At 42.1% G+C, this 23,111-nt stretch overlaps 3 protein-coding genes across 17 annotated transcripts in view; 2 read left to right on the top strand and 1 right to left on the bottom strand.

Annotated features, from left to right (window-relative positions):
- The window catches only part of dlg1b (discs large MAGUK scaffold protein 1b), a 123,639-nt gene that overhangs the window by 30,108 nt on the left and 70,420 nt on the right, over positions 1–23,111 (top strand). The gene's annotated exons all lie outside the window — the stretch shown is intronic.
- On the top strand, positions 5,106–7,569 carry LOC139061682 (P2X purinoceptor 7-like). Its single transcript, XM_070541520.1, has 4 exons — positions 5,106–6,883; positions 6,956–7,022; positions 7,149–7,300; positions 7,365–7,569. Exons 1-4 carry the CDS (start codon positions 6,669–6,671, stop codon positions 7,522–7,524), a joined length of 594 nt encoding a protein of 197 aa, XP_070397621.1. The 5' UTR covers positions 5,106–6,668; the 3' UTR covers positions 7,525–7,569.
- On the bottom strand, positions 8,436–11,991 carry LOC139061679 (uncharacterized). The gene is made up of 11 exons (XM_070541517.1): positions 11,910–11,991; positions 11,238–11,334; positions 10,916–11,096; positions 10,567–10,843; positions 10,309–10,486; positions 10,155–10,231; positions 9,889–10,075; positions 9,561–9,809; positions 8,929–9,100; positions 8,676–8,818; positions 8,436–8,599 (listed from the first exon to the last, which is right to left on the bottom strand). Exons 4-11 carry the CDS (start codon positions 10,648–10,650, stop codon positions 8,436–8,438), a joined length of 1,254 nt encoding a protein of 417 aa, XP_070397618.1. The 5' UTR covers positions 10,651–10,843; positions 10,916–11,096; positions 11,238–11,334; positions 11,910–11,991.

The raw sequence follows: 23,111 nt of genomic DNA, 5'->3' as shown, positions 1-23,111 counted from the left end.
TTTGATCGAGCATCAGCTTTGAGGAAGGTCGCAGACACTTCTTAGGGCAACTTCCCACTGCCTCCTTCTTTCTCCGTCTTTGGGAAATCTTAAACAAGTGACAAAATGTAGGCAGCTTTATAAATCATTGTAAATACTAGGGATGCTCCGATCACATTTTTTTGCTCCCGATCCGATTCCGAGTCATTTGATTTTGAGTATCTGCCGATACCGAGTCCCGATCGGATACTTCAGCAATACAATAAAATAACAAGAAAAAAGGGAGACTGCACCCAAATTGACCTGTTAGGTTTATTATTATTATTATTATTTATATGACTGCATCCAGCATGATACCATAAGAAAGTAGAAACATTTTGTTAGTGCAGCAGCACTTCAAACCAAGTAAACAAAATTATATCTTTGTAGCTTATCAGTGGTGCAACAATTTGTAAACAAATTTGTTTTTATAGAAAAGTAGAAAAGGTTTGTAAAATAACTCAACACAATAATAGAAGTTAAATTAAAGTGCTTACCTCCACCTCTAAGAGGTAGTTGCATAATTCAGTCAGGTAACAAAATAAAATACATCTTAGGCCTTTGACTGACTAGTTTATTAAAACGAACAAAAGATATGCCTAATCAAAGTGGTGTACGAACTTCACCATTCAAGTATAAAACATCAACATCAAATTGCAAAGAACTGGTAAATCACCTCTTCCATGTGATCTACATGAAGCTCAACTTTTACTTTAAGGCTCCCAAATGAAGTGCAGTTTAAAATGATTCCAAACCGCTGACATTTTTTGCTCTCCTGGAGCGAGACGAGCATTAACCTGCTAGCTAACTGCTACCTGAATTCCACGGTCCACTTTAAAACATGTGACGTTACGGCTGCCGTATGGTGTTGTCATGTCGTTATTGAGGAAGTGAAACTTGGTACAAAATTAAGCCAGTGTTATTCAATTTGAAACTCAAGATTGATTAAAAATGTCATGCTTGTTGTTTTATAAGGTTAAATCCAATCTTTAACACCCGATTCCGATCTTTTAAAAGTCACGTGATCGGGCTCGATTTCCGATCACGTGATCGGATCGGAGCATCCCTAGTAAATAGTTTACAGCCTTTTCCTTTAACATGAAAAGAAGACAAACAATAGTTAAACAAAAGGTGTCGAGACAGAAACATGCAATGATTGATTAACCAAGAAATCTTGAATTCAAGCAACTAAACTTTTTAAAATCAAAGTTCGCTGATAGATCTTAAACTTTGCCATCACTGTTATTTCTAAAAAGCAGTTTTCTAATAATTGTTCAAAAGCAAAGCAGATGACAGAGACTTATCAGCCTAACACAACTGAATGTTTGTTATTGTTAAATCTTACGAATGAAAGTTGATCCCACGTTGTCATGATTGAAGACATCGTCTATTAGAGCATTGTTGTGGTTCATGTGTATTTCTGTAAAAACAAAGCCAGCAATTTCCACTATTTTAATATACTTCAATCTAAGTTTTTTACATTTTTTTTAACAAAGTAAGCCGCCTGGAAAGCAAGGGCAATTTTACCCTCAGCTTCCACTGAGGTAAAACATTGTAGCTAGGCGGCGCAGCCACGGCAGCCTTGTCTTCTCTAAGCCAAGGTAGACAGTTGATAAACACTAAAACATCCACCAAGACAGCCATTTTGGTAAACATTAGGTTTACGTACACTTCTTAGTTTCGTTCAACTATACGAACCCTATAAAAATATTGACTGTGGTCTCTCTCTCAACCTAAAACGCAAAATTGCTTAGCCGGGACATATTGTTCACAATTATGTCGTGTTTCAAAAGTAATAGCGGTAATTTCAACATGTGTAAGTATCCCGCGTCAAGTCTATGTATCATACGGTTTGTAATGAGGCAAACTTTTGTAAATCTGTTAATATTTCATAGAGTATAAATATTTTTTATTTGAGCCGTGCACTCACCCTCAGCTAGAGAACGGTTAGCTGTCCAAAGTAAGATGGCCGCTGTGTTAGGACACTGTCGACTCCTAGTCAGGGGATCTAGTTAATATAATATATATGATATCTATGGTGTAGGGAGCCTGAGCCACGCCCATCCCCTTCCGCACCACGAGTCCCCGGAAAAACGAAAAATGAATACAAGTCAATGGGGCTAAAAACACTATTTTCTAACTTCGCTTGTTTTGTTCCATGGATTTCACATATGATGCCCGTGAATCTTAAAGACACATTTTGATACCATGAAGTTTATTTTCTAACTGGGGGAACATTATTTTAGGATTTGTGTGAAAATAAGTCCAGGACTACAAATGCGCTTCACGAAAGTGAAATAACATGTTAAACTAAATAGTAAAAACGATTTTAATATAAAGGAGAAAATAAATCAGGCAGTTACAGTCATGCTAATTACGAACTTTTACAAGTTGATAAATCTCAAAGTACGTGACTGGCATGATCGAAACACCCATCACTAGTTTTCATTTAAACTCCAGTACAACATGTGTGTGTGACCCTGGGCGTAAGGCAAAGCGGGTTAGAAAATAGCGTTTTTAGCCTCGTTGACTTGCATTAATTTTTTCGTTCTTCCAAGGACCCGTAATGCGGAAGTGACTTAAGCCCCCGTCAGACAGGCCATGAAAACGGAAATGTTCGGGACTCTGTCCTTAAGACCTTTGTGTCTGAATACAAACATCCGGATAACCTTTTCCGTAATTAAACCGGACGAAGCCCCTAGTAACAGGACCAGACTTGTCACGGACATGGTGCCTGCTTCTGACTGGTGAGGTCGAGTTCTGGACAGTATTGTTAAGGCTGCACAATATATCGAAAAATTATCATCATCGCGATAACAGGACGTGCGATAGGCCCATCGCAAAGCACGTCAAAAATAGCGATAAATGTTTGGTTCAGACATTTCCATCCGTGTCATACATCAACTTCTTGTAAACCAGCTCTGTTTTTTACACGGAAGTATTATTTGACCAATCAAATGTAGCCCTTCTGATATGCGGCCAATCAGATGGTTCCGTTCACGTAATACGCCCGCCCCCTAGGTAGACCCAGATGGGTGGAACACAACACCCAAAATGAGTTAGCGGTGCCGTTCCCTTGTTCGTCATGCTGGCTCAGATTAACGAACGCACTTTGTGCTGAGGTTTCTGGAATCAGCGCTGCTTTCAAACGTGAGTCCGCTCGGTGTCGTTAAGCAGCTGATAATAACCGGGCTGACTCCGACATGTGCCGGTGAACCAACCCACCTACCTTCATGTCACTAGTGTTCCACCGGGTGGTGATGTTAGCCCCAGGCTCCGGTTAGCTTCCAGCTAAAAGGCTACAGCACTCTCCTCCCAGTCCCCCCCTGCTAAAGAGGGCCTGGAAAAGTTCCCCCACACATCAAAGTGATTTTTCATTTATGAGCTTTTATAACCTTGTTAATCAGGATAGTTGATTTGCTGCTGCACATAAACTGGCAGTCAGAAGCTCTGCTAGCCGGTGTTCTTAGAGGAGCTAGTTCAATTTGTTAGCTTGTTATCAGAATCATAGTTGCAGTTTCATCATCTGAGCTGCTTTTTAAGATCTAGGTAAACTTGTTCAATTTGGGGTTAAAAACAAACGTTTTCACATATTTTCCATGTAGTTTTTTTGCCAGTTCCTCTTCTGAAAGGTAGACAATTGTTTTTCTCTTTCCCTCAGAAAATCTTAATATTCTCCTAGTTTGGCCCAGCACAGTTCACTTCCCAATTACAGCAACAGCCTTATATCATAACCACATAAGTGGAGAAAATGTTCAGTAGCAATGAGAGAATTTGCTGTTGCATTTAAGTGATGTTAACTATTATTTAACATTTAAACTTATTTTCTGATTTTTTATTTATTTATTCAAAAAACCTGGTAAGGGATGTTTTTCTGTATTTGGAGCATCAGAAAAAGTTTTATGGTGGAGGTGATGTTTTAAAGTCACTAAGAAACTGCATGCATGCAGTTTGTTGTTTTGCTGCTAATACAGTAGCAGGTGCAGCTGCATATTTTTGCAATAAAAATGTTATGTTGTATTTGAATTCATGCATTAGTTTTTGTTTGCTTTGAACCCAGAGCAGACGACATCAACACTGCTTACTTTAGTATTTGTTCATTTATCGTGAGTAATATCGACATCGCAATATTAAGCACTGTTATCGAATATCGCAGGTTTTCCTAATATCGTGCAGCCCTAATTATTGTCAACTTTTTTACCGGGGTTTATTGCTACACCGGTTACCGTGACAACCCTAGTGCCAGTGGAGACCCACATGGCCGCACAAGAGGACGTAAAAAGTCAGATTAGTATAATTTATCCTTTAAATAAATAATCTATAAAGTAGGGCACCAGGATGCAGCTGCTCTTATAAACTCATCATTAGCTTCTAGTTTGAAGTGTGATCTGTTATGCGCCATCTAAAAACGTTAGCTTATGAAACGACAGGGGCCTCCATGTTCGTCTTTGATTGTTGAGGTGTGCATGTTGCCTTGGTAACAAATTTGTCCATGGAAGAGGAGCATTTCACTGTAACGTAGCGGCGTACAATAAATCATTAGCATTTATAAAGTTAGAGCTAATGCGTGACATACGTGTGCTGAAGGTAAGTCACCATCACTACTGTTGGTGCAACAGCGATAAATGTCGTTGTTCAGCGTGACTTTGTTCTCTCCAGGTTACAAACCGTAGAACACCCGTCTGGGTTCTGCTGGAGTCCAGGTGTCCGGGCCCGCGGTGCAGCCCAGTTCTGTTGGCGTTTGTAGGGCAGCGCCTCGGCATTGAGACTATTTTCAGCTCTGCTCAGAGACAGAATCAGGAAAACGTGTGAAGATGATTCATCAGTGTCACAGGGAGAGAATCTGTTCCTGTTTCAGATGTCGCCGTTTGTCGTTAACAAACAAACAAACAAACAAACAGCAGAACAACCACCGGATAAAGCCTGTACTTCACACAAACAGCAGCTTTAATCCCTAGTTTTATTTATTTATTTTCTTCAGTTTTGTCCAAAATCTTTATTTCTCCTTTAGAACGAGTATTATTTACATTTTTCTAGATATTTTTGACTTCATTGCATTTATTTATTTAGGATTATTTATGGTTTGTTTTTAGTTTTTTTTTTACAAGTTAATGTAGTAATTTGTGTGAATTAGACTGTAAACTTTCCGTAACTTTTGTTTTACTTATTAAGTTTATTTAATTCCTTTGTTGGAACTCTGCTTTTAAAGATGGCGGCCAGAGGATAAACTCCTCTGAACAGCACAAGTAAAGAAGTATTAAAACCTCAGATAAAAAAGGTTTTTGGATTTTCATGCCTGGAATTTAAAGAAAATCTGATGTTTGTGACCGGCGCGGGAAAACGGAAACTATCTTCCGGTCTGAGCCCTTGACAGCTGGTGACGTTCCACAAGGAGCTGAAACAGCTGTAGTGACAACCCTTCTCTGGTGTTTCTGCATTAGCATTACAGCACAACAACACATCATCAGTCAAATCAAATCAAACTTTAGTTATATAGCACTTAATCATACATTGCATGTAACTCAAAGTGCTTAACAAATTAAAAAGGCCCGCACACCCACATTCCCTCCCATCCCCAGAATTTAAAAACAGTCTGAGATAGTGTTGTCAAAAAAATCGATACCTAGATATAAATCGATACTAAAAGTGGTATCTAAATTAGATATTCCATCCCTGTGGTATCGATATTATGGACTATTTTACACAGCCTTCTTCAAGTACACCGACACGCACGACAGCCAGATGCCATAAAGCAGGCTCCGCCTCCCAGACAAACAGAAGAAGACGCCGCATGGCTACATTGCAATTTCCCATGCGAGTTGTCTCCGATCCAAGTTTTGTCTGCCAAATAAATAAACAAAAACATAAACAGCGAATTTGGGAGGCGCTTCACAGCCCAACTTAATTAGCATACCAAGTCCGACACGTAGTTGTATATTCATGCTTATGTGCTTAAAGGACACTCCCGTTTATTGCAACCCGGACTTAATTTCTAGCATGCAGTACGTTTGTTTACTCACGCTGACAACTTTGGTGCTACTTAGATTGCCCGGGGTATTTAGATCCATCGGCGAATCGCCGTCAGTGTATATCCATATAACGGGTGCGGACGGGCACCCATGGTGCAGCCTCGAAATAAGACATTATCTGCACCAAAACATCTCAATGTCGAAAGGTTTTGTTAGGAATCATTAACATGATTCCCCTGTTCGTTTGGAGCAAGTCTGGGATTTCTAGGCGTAAACAGACTAGCCGCGGCTAATTAACCGGCGCTTTTAATGACGTCACTGCCGTGCGCCAATCTGTTTTTATTAAGATTACCGGTAGATGTACCTTTGTCCTACTGTGGAGAAATTAGTTTTCTCCCTTTATTTACCAACAGAATTGTTCAAAAGTACAGAACAAAACATATGGCATTACAGCTTATGACAAAAATGCACCTTAAACAGAGTTTAAGCAGCAAAACATCACTCTGCAAATAGTGTATATATAGTGAGACAATTCATGATTTAAAGTAGTGGTAACAGCCTCCTCAGAGTCTTACTCCACCCACATTTCATATTTGAAAAATGCGGCCCAAAGAGGCGTTTCCTGTAAGACCGAGAAGGCGGAGCTACGACCGTGATTGACATACTGAAATTTGAATACAGATGGCGACGGAGAGCGACACTAGCTCAGAGCAGTCATTCGAGGTGGAGGACTTTTCCCCACCTTCTTCCCCAGAGGATAGGGAGGAGGGCTTATTGGGGGAAGCAAGCGGTCCTGAACCGTATCTTTTTGAGCCACTAGCTCGTGAGTTGTCAGAGGCCCCTGGAGTCGAGCCAGCAGGAGTATCAAGGCATCGAATGGGTCCAGTCTCTGAGTGGTAAGTAGCTTTTATCCACAGCTAGCTATATTTAGCTTAGCTAAAAGTAATATTGTATGACTGCCTCGACAGGTGCACCTGCGGCCACTGCACATCATTGTCTGCCAGAGAAAATGTGTGCTGCAGAGAAACGCCCAAGGTATAAAAATAAAAGTACCCCACCATGAGAAAAGCATTCTGTAATGTACACATTTGTTACACAATCACTAACATCATACTAATATTGAACTCTTATAGACCTGATATCAGTTGTTCTTTGTCATAGGTAATGCTCAGGTGTCAGCAGGTGGGTGTAACCTCCTGCATAACAGAGCATCCTGGTTTTGAGGCTGTTGCTCTGAATCCCTACGTGTTGCAGGCAGTTTATGGCACCTTTCTGCAACTCTATGGGGAGATGCAGGAGACTACGCTCAACAGGTAAGACAACTGTCAAATTACTTTTTTTATGAATACTTTATAACTCATACCACCTCTTTCTCAGCTGTTACAGACATCTGGCGTACCGGAATGTGGTCAGGTGGTGTTGGGGTTACCTGGGACAGCACGTTCGTGTTGTGATCCCGTCATGCGCTGTCTCCAGAATAAGGCAGGAGTTCCCAGAAGACGGTGCATACAAAGGATTCCTCCCTCCTCTGAACTAATATATTTTTTTTTGATTAAATAAATGTTATATTATATATTTCCTGTATTGATTCCTGTCCATAAAAAGCTGCATAAATCACAAAACGGTAAATGCACTTCTTTACACTTTGACATTATTTATATATACACACATATAGCCACATACTTTCAAATGAGCTCTTACAACAGTAAGGTTCTAATTCGGGGTTAATTAATGCTGCTGTAACAAGTGAGTTTACACCCTGTGTGATTAATGAAGTCTATTCTAGAGCAGGTTCAATTAGGTAAAAATGAATGATAATAAATGTGATATATGTATTTATACACATCAAAATATCAATATAATTGTATTTAAAAAGACACAATTGCGCTTTAAAGATAACATTTATTATAGCTACTACTAAGACAATGTTAGATAACAATCTGATCATAACTTTCAAGATTTTTGACAAAACTCTAAACCACAAGCAGAGATTCTGGAGCCATGTGAGGAGAGGTTGGGCCAACAGTGATGTTTCATAGGTTCCTTAGACTGGAGGTAGCTTTCACTGATGACAAACGTGGAGATGGATCCCGGGAGCACAGGTTTTTCTGTTACAAGATCAGGAGGCTCTAAGGAAAAAGTAATATTAGTATGACTAGTATGACTTGCAAAAGCAAGACTGGTGAGTTTTGCTATGTTACATACGGCCAAGATTTTCAAGTTGTATGGGAGCCACAGAGCAGAAAGGTTGTAGAGATCAATAGACATCTGGGAGGTGGACAGCATGAGTCACGAGTGGATGAGCATAAAGATCCATAATGACGTCAGGTAACTCCTCTGTCGTACAGTGGTGTGCAGCCTGGCTGAGGAGGAGAAAAGGAGAAACCACACAGAGTAGAGTACTAACTAATAATTACAATCTCCTGTGTAGCTCACCTGACGTGCACTTTAAAACCTGGACCTGTGCCTGCTCACAGCATCCCGTTTATCTGGTCTTTGGAACTGGGCACAGAGCGGTTCTGGAACCGGAATTTTGTCCGAGTACTCCTGATATGGGAGAGGATCCACCACCACAGAGTCGAACAGCAGGTCCATAAGCTTGTGCACATATACTGGAAAAGGGTTTTCAGTATTACAATAGCTCTCCATGACCATCATTTTGGTTTTATCATACAATATATGACATACATGAGGTTGGATTGGTCTTCAGGGCTCTCACTGTGTAGTCTCCACGTTTGTACTTTGGGTACACTACAGCATATCTCAGCTCACCTGTTGCTGCATGTGAGCGTGCTGCATTTTCATTATAGTGCATTGCAGCAATTTGTAATCTGAAATAATCAAATAAACAAACCATGTAGATTTGAGGCAAAATTCTACATTTCATGCTAAAATTTGAACAATTAGAGGCATTAATTTGAACATTTGTTGTATTCATTACCTAGACAGCATTCCTTTGAAGGAGAAGACTTGACTTTTTGGAGTAAATCTGATGATGAGACTGTGGAAAGCCTCCAAGGTGGATGTGTGGTACTGAGGGCTTATCTTCTCTACGTCCTTCACAAACCGTGGAGCTAACAGAATGGCAGTGAGCTTCTCACATGATGCTGTGCCTACGTAGAAAATTTTAATTACCAAAATTACAATTTGATCAACTTTAGAATGTTGCTATTATTTCCATTGAGAAAAAGTTACCCATAGCTGACATTTTTAGATGACAAATGTATGAAAGAGTGACTAATAGTGCTGTAGACAGGTGTGGTCATTACTTACGGCATTTTAGTACATATTATGTCAATTATGGCTGTTCTGCCTAAAACCATGAGTTGTGTGGCGCACTCGTGTGTTTAAATTTCTGCACAGCATTTTATTCTTAGTAATTAATTGCTGTTGGCCAAATGGTGGTGTGTGACCTTAGCAGCCACATGTGATGTCTGTTACTCACATGCTCAAAAAATATTTCTCCATGTTGAAGGAGGTGAAGACAAATATTCTGTTGTGGGGTGACGTGTTTTAAATGTAAATAAACCAAACAGTAAAGGCTCAGCTGTAATGAGTACATGCTACACTTACTTGGTTTGAGCCACTGTCTTGCCTGTTCTCCATCCAGAGGTGCATGCAGACAGCTAGGGAACAGGGCGTTGTCATGGCTGTGCACATTTTGGATGTGGTTGGCAACTGAAGTCCACTTTGCAACTGCCTCCTGTCCTGAGGAGGAACTGGATGCTGACCAGTAGAGGTGGTTCACCACACTTTGCTTCCACAGTCTCACATCCTGGGTCATCTTTCTCTTCCCCAGCTCTTCGATTTTCTTACCAATTCCTGGAGAGCCAAATAGACCCACATTTAAAATAGAAAAAAAAATCCTGTAATATTCACTATATACATCCCCAAAGATTACCTTTTCCCATGTGCCAGGGGTCAAAGTAGTGACTGATTTCCTTTTTTTCCTCCCTCAAATACTTCTGCACTCCTGTGTGGCGGTCAGTCACGACTTGCTGCACATCGACCCCCCTCTCCAAAAGTGTGCTCAGACTTCTCACAAATCCCTCCTTCTCCATTCGCACACTATTCCCAACTTCATTGCTCTGAAAATAAACATAATTCTCCATTGATCTGTGAATAATTAACCATTAAATGTTTTGGAATCATCAGGTAATGTTGTACCTGTACAAGTTGGATATCAATAACTTTGTTTCTTTTGAGATCCATCATGGTGTAGCTGCCATATTTGGCTGAGTGTCCTTCAAGAAATGCAAGTTATTACTTAATTTACATTTGATAGCAAAGGAATAAAATAAATAAATTTAAACGTATTCACCAGGTGAATCAGCTCGCATGTCACCACCAAGAGTCACAGGTCCAGATTCAGTAGCCTCCTGGATGATATCAGCTTGCTCTAGCTGCCACTGCCAGCTCACTGTTGGAATTAAGAGCTTTGCCTGATGCCGACAGAATGACTGCTTGGACAGTCCCTGCACATTGAAGGCACCCAGGAACTAAAATATGAAAAGTTACGACATGAAATGAGAGACGCACAGACCTTATCAAAACTAACCTAAACAGTTTTGGCCTATACCTTAGAAATCTGGCTAAATGATGAGCCTGTGAAAAGGACAGCAGCACAGAGCTGGAGGTTTCCTGCTGGGATGCTGTTCACCATGGGCTGACTGGACCATTCATTGTAGTGCTCACAGCATGAACACCGTTGTGTCACACGGAGCAGTGTGCCGACTGTTGTCGTGTTCACAACACAACGACCGGTACAAACGGGACACCTTCTGAACAGCCCCAGCAACTGTTTCTCATGAACAATGTACTTCTTGTCCTTTTGTGGATGGACCTCAGTGAAAGAGCTGTATAGAACACATACATTTATATATATGGTCATAACTAAAAAATTCTAAAATGTTATAATTTTTTTTTACCTTGAACAGTTCACTGAGCTTGCACTGTCATTGAGGTGGAAGCTGGGATCAACAACAGACACCTCATATCGTGGTCTTTTCAGGGGTGTGGACGCAGCTCTGGGACTTTGTGGAAGATGAATTTCCGTCACGGTACCTGTGTCACAAGACACACTGCGGCTGGGAGCTCTAAACTGTGTGGCTATGTAAAATACAAAGAAGCAGCACATTTATAAATGTTTAAAATAGCATAAAATCACGTGTAACAATAATCTGTAAAACAAATTAAAACTAGAAGGTAATAATAAAATGTTTACATAGAAGATTATTAAAAATAATTCACCTTTGCTACGTCGATAAGGCTTTACATGAGCCTGGACAAGTGCATTTTTGCAGATTACTAAATCAGTCTGACAGCCAACGTCTTGGGTAGATTTAGCCTGAAACAAAAAATAGAAGCACATTGTTGTTGGAGTTTATAAAGTCATATAATATACAAAAGAAACTGTCCAATATATATATATATATATATATATATATATATATATAGGCGCTTTATAACATTCCTAGTGTGTGATCGTTATTATAACGTCAAAGTCAGTCACATATGATGTGAAGAACCTGAAATGCGACCTCCTGAACAGAATTCCTCACAGAACCGGGTTAGGCTTTGGTGTAAAGCTGGATTTCACGCTGTAATGATGTCTGTCAACTAGTGCTGCGTTAGAGCCACTGTTGCTGAATTACCGACTGACACAAAAACAACCCGAATTTTCTCCGAGCCTGACAGAAATAGTCAAGTGGACCTTTTTTGTCGGCCAGGGCTTTGAGAAATGTTCCGATTCGCCGCTGATTCTAACCTTACATCCCGTTCCACATTTTGTGAACTTGACAAATTAGCCCGAAGGCAGTGCAGGCTGATATTAGCTAAATGGAGTGAACCACGTCTCTCAAACTTTGCATTTAGGTAGGAAATTGTCTTTAGAAGATGTTAACTTTTATTTAGCTTACTCACCTCAGACTGGAGCCCGCCATGGTGGGGGAGCAGAGTCGGTGGGCTGCATCTAATTCGTGGAAGAGCCACGGTGGGCACGGCCTCCCTCTTCAAAAGGAGACGTGCAGAATAACCCAGTTCAAACTCCATCATGTTGGCGAAGGAATCGCGGGTAAAATGCTGGTTGCAGACTACAGCACCAGGCGGGAGCTGACTGTTTTCCAGTACACCGATTGCGCGCAACCACTGGCGCCTAATTTCTAAGTCCAGTGGAAAGGAGTGCAACCCCACAGAGCCACCACAACCAACTACACTACACCTTTTAACCATACTAACACGATATGGAACACTAAACCTGAATTACTTTCCTAATAAAACTAACAGCTAAACACTAACTAAACTACAATATCTAACAGCCAAGCTAACACTAAATAAGTATGTATAACACTAAAAGCTATGCTAAAGACTAGAATATGCTAATGATATATGCTAATGCTGAACTACCGCTAACCGTCCTACACTCGCTTGCAAATCCAACTCCCAACTCGCCACAGGGCGTGGCCGAGACTCTCGTTGCTTTATAACTTTGGCACAAGAGCTGCTACGTAGTACTCTACTGGTTTACGTAGTATCTTACTCTTTAGCCATTGGCTAAAATTTATTCAAAATGTGTCAAATTCTGTGTTTTAAGCTGAAGGTGGCGCATTACTGTGGTTTTTAGGCTGAAAAATTAATTTTTAAAGAAAATGCACCAAAATGCTAAAATAATGAATACACACATTTAAAACACTATTAGACACTCATTTATACAGTTCATCAGCAAAAAAAAGTTAATTTAGACGTTACTTGCTCTTTAAAGTGTTAACTTTCGCCAGTTTTTGTATGCACGTTTTAAAGAATGCTGATACTTGAAAGGTTTAAGCACTTTACACACTTAATTCTTAACATTTAATTTTTGCAATATAAATTGAGAAATGTTATTTTTTGAATAAACTTGTTCAATAAATTGGTGTTTTAAAATAGTATTGAAATCGAGTATCGAGTTTTTTTCCCCAGTATCGAATCGAGTTTGAAATTTCAGTATCGTGACAACCCTAGTCTGAGAATAAGAACCCCTTCACAACACTCATTCTCCGGAACACACACGCACATCATCTGTCCCAATATAATTCAATAATCTACGGATAAATAAATAATGTGCTGCCAGTTTTACCGCTGCGTGTGTATGTTCATATAACTCCAGAAAATATTTAACCAATTGCTTACCAGAATAAATCTTCCAGGTCGACTTGGTGTGTGGGTGTGTGTGCGTGTGTGCGCGTGTGTGCGTGTGCGTGTGTGCGCGTGTGTGTGAGTGCGTGCGTGTGTGTGTGTTAGGGTTAGCGTGCTTTACTTGTTGGAGTGACATATGAGGAGCACAGCTCTTCACTGTCTGGTGGAGAGGATTTTGATTTCTGTAATGATTTTTGACAATAGTCCTTAAAATAACAACTAAACCCAGTTATATTTATGTAGATGGTAAAGTGTAGTTATTCTGCATTTCTACAATTTTAATGCTGAGTCTGGCCAACACCTTTAAAGGATTTGTGTTATTTTATTAATATTTAGTTATTTCATGTTGATGTAAAACTTCTATTTTATGCTTTAAACTTTAGCTTTGTGTTTGTTAAATATATAAAATACTTGATGTGAGTTTGTGTTTAGAAAAATGTTGTAGCTTATTTAAATAATTCGTTGGTTGTTTTAGTTTAAGTTTGTCCCACAGACCTTTGACCCCAGGTCTTCCTGCTCTAACAGCTGACCCAGGTCACATGACCTGTTGTTTCAGCAGGTGGTTTTGGGTTTCCTCTGCTTAAAACCACGCGTGTTTTCATCCCCAGCCTCGTGAACGGATCAGGATCTATAAATCCTTGGAATTATTTATAACTCAGATTCTTTATTAAGGCTTAAAAAAATAGGAACTTTTATTTTAGAAAAACATCTGCAGGAAAGAAGAACAAGTTTAGATCTTGAGTTTGAACACGGCTTGTTTTTAAACCTGATTAATTAATTCTGAAGGTTCTTATTCGACCCGGACCTATTCAGAACCATGTGATGCTGAAGCTGCAGGTCAGCGTCAGATTGGTTTTGATGCCATCATCAGGGGGTAGGTCCAGAGTTCTGTTAATGCTCCATCAGGTAGAATAAACATCCTTGTTACCTGAGTTCAGATGTCACCTGGTTTAAACGGCGAACCTCTTTGGGTCTGAGTTCTGGACTGGGAGCTTTATGGTTCTGGTGGAGGTGCTCATGCATGTCTAAAGCCAGGCGGACACTGTGCGAAGTTTTCACTTTTTTGAGCCGATTTTCCACTCGTGTGAGAATCCACAAGATCGGGGCGAGTTTTGCGCTAAGCGTCGTGTAGTGTACAGGGGGTTACGAGAGGCGATTAACACCCCGTGACCAGCTACCAATCAGCAATCGTGAGCTCGCATGGACTTCCGGAGTGTTTGATATTTTGCTCGTTCCTCGTGAGGGTTGAAGCGGCGCTGCGAGCGGCTGCGACCCAAAAAGTACCAGAACCGCTCATGGCGCATGCGCAATCATGCATCAACACCGCTCACCCGCTATTTCCCTAATAACACACGTTGTTCGTTTTTATTTCTACACGTGTTTTTACACACAGTGACAAGGATTATCAAGAAAGCGTGTTTGTCGTGTTCATGTCAAATTAAACTGATCACAAAACACAAATTTACTTTATTTCGTTTTCCTCATCCAACCCCCATAAATCCCTGTGTGTCCTCCTGCAGCACTCCCGAAGGACAACAGGTAAAACAAGACCAAAAAGTCTGACGTGTTGTGTAAAAACTGCTATTTTTAGCATATATTTTAGGTTCGACGTGTTGCTACCAGACGTACAGTGTGAGCTGTCAGGTCGCATGCGAGAACTGGGTCGTACAGTGTGAGCACATGACTCTTGAGATCTGCCCGGCGAGGAAGTCATACAGTTTGAGCTGAAGCTGAGTGCTACGAGTGAAAAAGTCGCACAGTGTCCGCCCAGCTTAACAGCAGCTGCCAGCAGACTGCTGGGAGTTAAAGGAAACCGACGGGAGGAGGAACAGGGAGCATGCTGGGAAGGCGTGGGCTGAGAGTTCAGAGGGAGGAGGAGAATTAACTTTGTGGTCGCTGCATTGCTGGATGCTGCGACCTTTGACCTGCAGCTATGCTTGAGTGGGCGAGTGAGACGGGGAGAAGAGAGAAACGGATCTGACTGCTGCAGGTTCCTGGGAGGAACCTGCAGACGTTCTCTGCAAACACACCTGGGACACACTAGGTATGTGTGTCACAGGTGTGTTTGCCCTAGGTATGTGTGTCCCAGGTGTGTTAATCCTAGGTATGTGTGTCCCAGGTGTGTTTGCCCTCGGTATGTGTCCCAGGTGTGTTAATCCTAGGTATGTGTGTCACAGGTGTGTTTGCCCAAGGTATGTGTGTCACAGGTGTGTTAGTCCTAGGTATGTGTGTCCCAGGTGTGTTTGCCCTAGGTATGTGTGTGTGTCCCAGGTGTGTTTTCCCTAGGTATGTGTGTGTGTCCCAGATGTGTTTGCTCTAGGTATTTGTGTCCCAGGAATGATTTTCCCAGAGGTCTTTGTCCCGACTAGATGAGGACCAGTATTTATGGTTTTCTCCTGCCTGGCAAGAGCCTGCAAATCCACTCAGCCATGATGCGTTCAGGGACCTGATTCGTACACTGTTTGGTCACTAGTCAGGTGCTGATATCTTTAGTTTGCTGGTGTATTTTCAGCAAAGAAGCCTCCCCCCCCCACCCCCGTATTCATGGTGGAGCTCTGCACGTTTTCCTGCATCTTCAGCAGCTGCAGCAGACTGCTCACTTCATGCCACACTGAATAATTGATCTGCTCTCTGATCCTCGCTGTGTTTCACCGACAGGGAGAGAGAGGGTGGGAGTAGGGCCGAGTGATAAAGTAAGGCATTATACAGTCTCGATCAAAAGTTTAAGACCACACCTCCCAAAAATCCTATAAACCCCCGAAACAGACATCGATTTTCACAACGTGAACTCACTAACGAGTGCCTCTACCGTTATATTCATCACTTCAAAAGATTGTTGCGGCGCTTGATGCAAGCGTTTCCATGAGGTGAGTAGGAACATTGGTCCTTTTCACCACTTGGACCATACAGAGGACATCTACAGTCTGGAACCTGGACACCTTGCCGTCCTTCTCAATCAAATTTGGATCAGAAGAACACGCTGGATAGTCCAATAAAGTGATTTTATTTTCCTGGAAGAAGTTCCTTCTTGTCCTGTTGGAAAGCCCAGTGGTGACCACACATAGAGCCCTATGTCCTGAGGGACGTCCTCTGCAACATTTGGACATTTAGCAGCCGTTTGACACCTCCTGAAGCTCCATTGTTCCACTAAAGGAAAAAGCACCCAGCCCAGTACGCCCCCCCCCCCCCCCCCACACACACACACACACACACACACTGTGGTGCATGGAAAACCTCTCAGCTGGGATCCGCTCTTCATGCCACCGATGTTGGAAAGCATCAAGGTTAAGTTTCTTCTCATCAGAGAATAAAAGTTTTCTCCACTTTGTGATGCCCCATGTTTGGGGCTCTCGGTCAGTTCTTTGGTGTCCAAGGAGAAGAGGCCTTTGAGGATATCTCAGGTGTCGTCTGATGGTTATGGATCTGCGGTCGGAACCACTTAGGTTGGGTCGAGGGCCGTCCGCTGTCTTTGGGGGCAGCCAGTTGGATCCCCCGTCTCATTGCTGGTGACATTTTTTTGGTCTTGCACTGGACTTTTTGAACACAATCCAGCCTCACAGAGACATGTCTCTGCCTCAGGAGGACACGTCCCAGCCAGCCTCAGGAAGACACGTCCCAGCCAGCCTCAGGAAGACACGTCCCAGCCAGCCATAGGGGGCACACTCCAGCTTAAGGGGGACACGGCTATGCCTCAGGTGGACACGTCCCACCCTTGGAGACACATCGCACCCACAAGAGGACATCCAGCCTCAGGAGAGCACGTCCCCGCTGAAAGTTTGTTCTCCAACCCTTCTGCTGGGTCTGGAGTCTGTTTTAGTCTGAATGAACAGGAAGTGACATCACAGTGATGTTGGCTTCCAGCTGACTATGGGGGGTGCGTCGGAAGTGCTCAGCGGTTTGATTGACTTCATGACTTCTTTATGGAGAGCAGATCATAGCGATCCTCTTTCTCTGGGCTCTAAGAGATTTTCCATCTGAATCTGTGGAGCTGCAGCTTATCTCAGGTCAGTTTGTTGTCATCAGGCAGAAAGTGAGTTAAACCAAGAAAAACAAACAAAAACAATAAACAACAGGGATACTACTCCTTACTAACTCAGGATCCAAGCTCTTTTTTTCTCTTCCTTCTCTTGTAAAAGTAAGGATGGAGAGAGAATTTTCTATAATTTGACATAATTCCTTAACAATCTGAACCCAGTTCATCTTTATATGAATGGTAAAGCGTAGTTACACTGAATTTCTACAACTTTCATGCAGAGTTTGGCCAGTTCCTTTAATACTTCATTATTTATAAAAGAAGTGAAGCTGTTGTGTGTTTGTGTGGATTGTGGGTCAAAGCTGCTGAGAAGATGCAGTTTAACCTGATTCCTCAGAGTGACACACACACTCACACACACACTTAACTGGTTGCTTTTATGTGGGCGTGGCCTGTCAGTTACGGGATTACAACCACACCCCCACCCTCATCTGGGATTATTCTGCCTGATCTTTTTGGATGATCTCAGATCAGCTGTTTTTATTAGCGATGCAGAAGGAAGTTTGATGGTTTAGTCAAGCCTTCAGACGTGTTTAACAGTAAAACGGAGAAGAACATCTTAGGTGTGTTCTTGCTGTGTCGTTTCTCTAATTCCATGCTGTAGTTCTTTTTAAAAACACAGAGCAGTTCTGTTTACCTGTTTTCCCGCTACGTTTCGTTTGCGGCTGCAAACTTCCTCAGGCTGACGCTGATGGTGGCGTCACTTCCTTCTCCGTTTATCGGCGGGCAGCAGAGGACGTTGTCGCCCTCTGCTGCCCGCTCTCCCCTCTGACGATGCAGTCCCATGCGCGGTCCAACGTGTAAACTCTGTCGTCCCTGTTCATGGTCCCACATCCACGTCTCCTTATCTCTATAGCTTCCTTTATCCATCTTTTGTATTTCTGTTGTTCGGTGTTTATGATCCTTGTGTTGTCCCAGTCCATTACATGGTTTTCTCTTGTGCAGTGATCTGTTATGGCTGACTTCTTTATTGTGCTTTCTGCTTCTTCTTTTGCTGCTCTTGTGTGTTTTCGACTTGTTTCTTTCTTGCACTCCTTTCTATGTTCTATTGTTCGTGTGTTGAGTTGGCGTCCGGTTTCTCCTATGTATGTTTTATTGCAGAGTTTGCATGGGATTTTGTAAACGACTCCACATTTAAGTCCAGCTGATATCTTGTCTTTTGGGTGTACTAGTCTGTTTCTAACTGTTTTGTATGGTTTTGTTGGTTTGGTATGGTCTGTGTTTTAAAAAAGAACTACAGCATGGAATTGGAGAAGAAGAAGTTGGAGACTATATGTTCCCTGAGACTGCTGCTATTGAAGATGATGATGGACCTTTTAGGAACATGAACGTGTTTGTAGTCATCATGAGTGCTTGAGAGCAGCTCAGTAGAACAGTCTACTGGAGGAGTGCTGCCCCCTGCTGCTGGTGTGTGGAAGTGTTTTGTCAGCTGTTCTCAGACATGTTTGATGCTCAGCTGTAAAAATAATATCACGGTTTCCCGTTTTTCTCGTCAGCCCTTCTGGCTTCAGGAAATCATCCATGTGATGTAGTTTCATCTTCAGTCAGGTATCTGTTGTTGTTGTTGTTGATTCTGGAGCTCGATGGTGTTTGTTTTGTTCTTCTGAGGAATGCCCAGCAGGGGGAGCCACCTTGTCAGCTGATTGTTTCCTTCTAACAGTAAGTAGAGTACATGTCTCACATGGAGCTGTTACATAATTAATATTGCGTCAGTTTGATGCATCACAACAGATAATTATTGTACTCATCAGGTTTTAAATGGAGGAAAGGCTGCTGTGTTCAGATCATGGTTCTGTTCCATGACCCAGTTCAGATCAAGGACACTTTGGTATCTAGAGGAGTTCCTGGTCCTGTTGGGTCAGAACCAGCCCAAACCAGCTCTCCCCTACCATGCTGAATCAGCTGTATGGTTTCCTCCCACTGTGCTGCAGAAGAATAAGAAACAATATTTTCTATAGCAATAAAAATCACGAGGAGCTTCACTAGAACACAAAAAGATAAAAAAATTATTTACAATATCATAAAATTTTAGAATAAAAATGTGGGAAAGGGAAGTAAACAAATAAGAAAGAGGTAAGCAGTGGAAGGGCGGAATAGGTAGAGGAGAACCAGGAGAGGGCGGTGATGAAGGTCCCACCAAAGCCTGAACAGGTGAGTTTAAAGGAGTCCACTGATCTCAGGCCCAGGGGGAGAGAGGGCCAGAGTCTGGGGGCCACAGCAGCAGATGATCTGTCACCTTTGACCTTTAGCCTGGTGCTGCACAACCGGTAGAGAAAAAACACGATAACCATGATGCTGACCTGGGATCGGTTCATATGTTCCAGCTGTGACTCATGATGGGGTTTTATAATCCAGCTTCTTTTTCTAAGACAATCTGAGTTAACTATTATATCTGAGATCTTCTGAATTAAACATTCTCATCAGATCTAATCACTTATTCTCTGATCAGATCATTGATCCCTAACCAAGAAAAGTCAATTTAATGTTGATTATTTGGAGGTTTTTGTTAAAAATGACTCATGTGATTAAACGGCTGCTGCATTTTCCTCACTTCTCACATCCAACCCATCTGCTGCTCACCTTGAGTGACTCAAGCTGGTCTTGGAGCTCAGCGACAGACGGTGGGTGGATGTGCAGAGACACGAGCCAACACAACCCAAATCGCCTCAGTGCCAGGCTTCAGGAAAAGACTAACTGCAGAGTCTTCACCCCTCAAAAGATCAGAGTCACTTCTGCCGGCCCGGTTCTGCAGTTAGACTGATCTTCAGCTGTCCTTGTTGGGATGATTGTAGCTTTGACCTAATTTAGCTTCAGAACCAGCAGGTCTCAGTTCTGATCTTGGAACCCAACTGACGTCCCTCTGAGACTAAACTAAAACATCATCCAGCTGGATGGGTGCTACACTGACTTTACGTATTTGACCCTTTTTTCTACACCGGCAAAATCTCACTGAGAAACAAATTCTCATTTTCATAAGAGCCTAGTTCCAACAATCATTAAAATAACAAGAAAACTTAACATTTGAGCACCTCCGTGATCTCCACACCACATCTCCTCGGGCTGGGACCGTTGGTGACTGGTCAGGGACTAGTTGGTTGGTTAACTGGTCTGTGTCAGTGTGTCCCAGGGCAGCTGTGGCTACATCGTAGTTCATCACCACCAGTGTGTGAATGGGTGAGTGACTGATTGTGATGTGAAGCGCCTTGGGGGGTTGTAGAACCCTTAGAAGACTCTATACAAATACAGGCCATTTACCTTTTACAATGGTTGGTGACTGTTGGCTTTGGACAAAAGCGTCTGCTAGGGCTGTAGCGAAGCCTCAATGACGTCGACGGCTCGATTCTAAAAATTTGTCGACGTCAGATCCGGTAGTCGACGCACCGCACCCACTTGTTGCATCCCCAGGAGTTTGTAAATAGAGGAGGAATCTGCCTGTTTTTCCTCTAGTTCGCCCTCTTCTCCGCCTTCACTAACATCTCCGCCAAATACCGAAGAACCGGAACAATGTCCGTCCGCTGCTAGATTCCTTTCCTGTTTTGCCCACCTTCGTCTCCCGGCAACGGACAACAACTTCCGGGGTCAGATGCGCTGCTCCGTCTCTATCGCAGATGTAGAAAATCACTGGGAGCGTTTCTCCCTTCATAAAGGAGCTTCTTTCAGACAATAGGAGAGCTGTTTTGGTGGTAGCAGTCTCTCCTCCGTGCCGGTCTGTTTGCTGCTGGGTGTTTTTGGTTTATTTAAACTTGGTAACTTGAGCTTAACGTTGGTAAAGCTACTGTTAGCATTTTTGCTAACAGCTTCTTGCGTTTGGATAAGCTGTTACGTTTTGGTTTAGAGTTAATCTTTTTTGTGGTGCAGATCTCCCTTTTATTACATTTAGAGTGTTGTGGGTTTTCGGTTTAGTTTAAAATATTACCTTGAGTTTGGTTTAACCGCCCAGTTTAGAGTTTGGACCTTTGGAGATCCTTATTTTGGTCCAGAACCCTGTAATCTTTGCCCAGCGGGACATCCCTAGTTATTTGTACTTTTGTTTTAATTCCCCACTGGCAGAATTATTCCCAACCTGTGGATGGAAAGATTTATGTTTTGTTGTTGTTGTAAATAATCTTGATCATCATTTTAACTTTTAAATCCTGTTATTGTCCCTTCCTTTTTGCACACGAGCCAAACTCCCCAGGAAGGGTCGTAACACCACTCGTCTCACGCACATAAGTGACCAAAACAAAGCAGCATGGAGACACTCCGTCTCCAACCACCTCTCAGGCAGCAGCCTGCACTCCCAAGTTCTACACGTCACCAGAACATAACCAGCCACAACACAATAAAAGCAGTGTTATACAAAACGGAAGGCCTGCAGTGTTTATTCTCTTACTGTAACAATTTATCAATTTTTTTGAGGAATTTATTAGAGATTTTTTGGTTTTTATTAACTGTGCAATAGAAAAATAATCATTGGATTAATTGTCTAAATAGTCATTAGAATAGTCGACTATTCGATAAAATAATTGTCAGAATAATCGTTTATTAAAAATAATCGTTTACCCCCAGCCCTAGCGTCTGCTAAATACATAAACATAGTTGATGATGACTGTTGGTGACTAGTCTATAACTGTTGGTGACTAGTCGGTGACTATTTGGTGACTGTTGGTGACTAGTCGCTTTGGACAAAATCGTCTGCTGACTACATAAACATAGTTGATGACGACTGTTGGTGACTAGTCTGTAACTATTTGGTGACTGTTGGTGACTAGTTGGTGACCGTTGGTGACTAGTCGCTTTGGACAAAAGCGTCTGCTCAATACATAAACATAGTTGATGACTGCTGGTAACTGGTTGGTGACCTGTTGGTGACTGTTGGTGACCAGTCGCTTTTGACAAAAGCATTGCTGAATACATAAACATAGTTGATGACTGTTGGTGACTCGGTTAATAGTAAAGTAGAAAATCAGCATATTCTGAGAGTGATTCGGTTTGTACAACACGTAACCCAACAGGTTTTCTTTCTAGTCAGAGCACACGAGGCAGATGATGCAATATTAAACAAATCATGATAACCTGGAATTTTTTCTTATTGCTGTTTAATCTCAGTGTTGTTTAATTATGTTCCATTTTTTCAGGATTTATCCTTTTATTCACTGTTGGTCTTTTAACTCCTCCCAAGGTTGTCTCACTTTCTGATTCAAAACCAGAGTTATCGACTGGTTCTAGATGGGTTCTACGTGGGTTCTAGATGGGTTCTACGTGGGTTTGAGACGTGCAAGAATTCTGTGACTAATTGATAGAGAAAATTTGCTTCTAAATGTTTGTTTTTACAATCCTACATGAGATTGTCACGAAAATGTTGAGACATTTCAGTAAATTAACTTTTTTTTCCTGTCAGAACTCTCATTTGTAGCTGAGTCAGCGTTTGCCATCTCTGACCAGAGTGATGTCACAGTCCAGTCTGTGAAACAACCTGGTTGTCCAGATCAAACACTGATATCACAATCTGCAGAACCTGATGTTAGAGGATCTGCCAAGAATATTCGTAATGGTAAAGACTATGTCCCTCACCTGGAATGGGAATGCCTTGGGATTCCCCTGGAAGAGCTGGCCCAAGTGGCTAGGGAGATGGAAGTCTGGACCCCTCGACTTGGGCTGCTGCCCCAGCGACTCTACTCCGGATAAGCGGAAGAGAATGGATGGATGGATGGATGGATGAATGAATGAATCTGGTCGTCAGATCATTTAGTGACCAAAAGATATTTATAAATCCTGATTTCTGAGTTCGAAACAAGCTAGGAAATGACAAACACCCAAAGGACTCGCCTGGTACAAGGGTGCATTAGTGACTCACCTTTTCGCCCCTAGTTTGTGTTTATTGTTCTGCAACGATCATGAGTCCAGGTTCTAATCCTACGATCAAACCTGAAGAAGCC

The sequence above is a fragment of the Nothobranchius furzeri genome, chromosome 11, assembly GCF_043380555.1.
Source record: "Nothobranchius furzeri strain GRZ-AD chromosome 11, NfurGRZ-RIMD1, whole genome shotgun sequence".
NCBI classification, from domain to species: Eukaryota; Metazoa; Chordata; class Actinopteri; order Cyprinodontiformes; family Nothobranchiidae; genus Nothobranchius; species Nothobranchius furzeri.
Note: the sequence above shows the minus strand (reverse complement) of the source record. Positions and strands in the feature narration are given on the sequence as shown.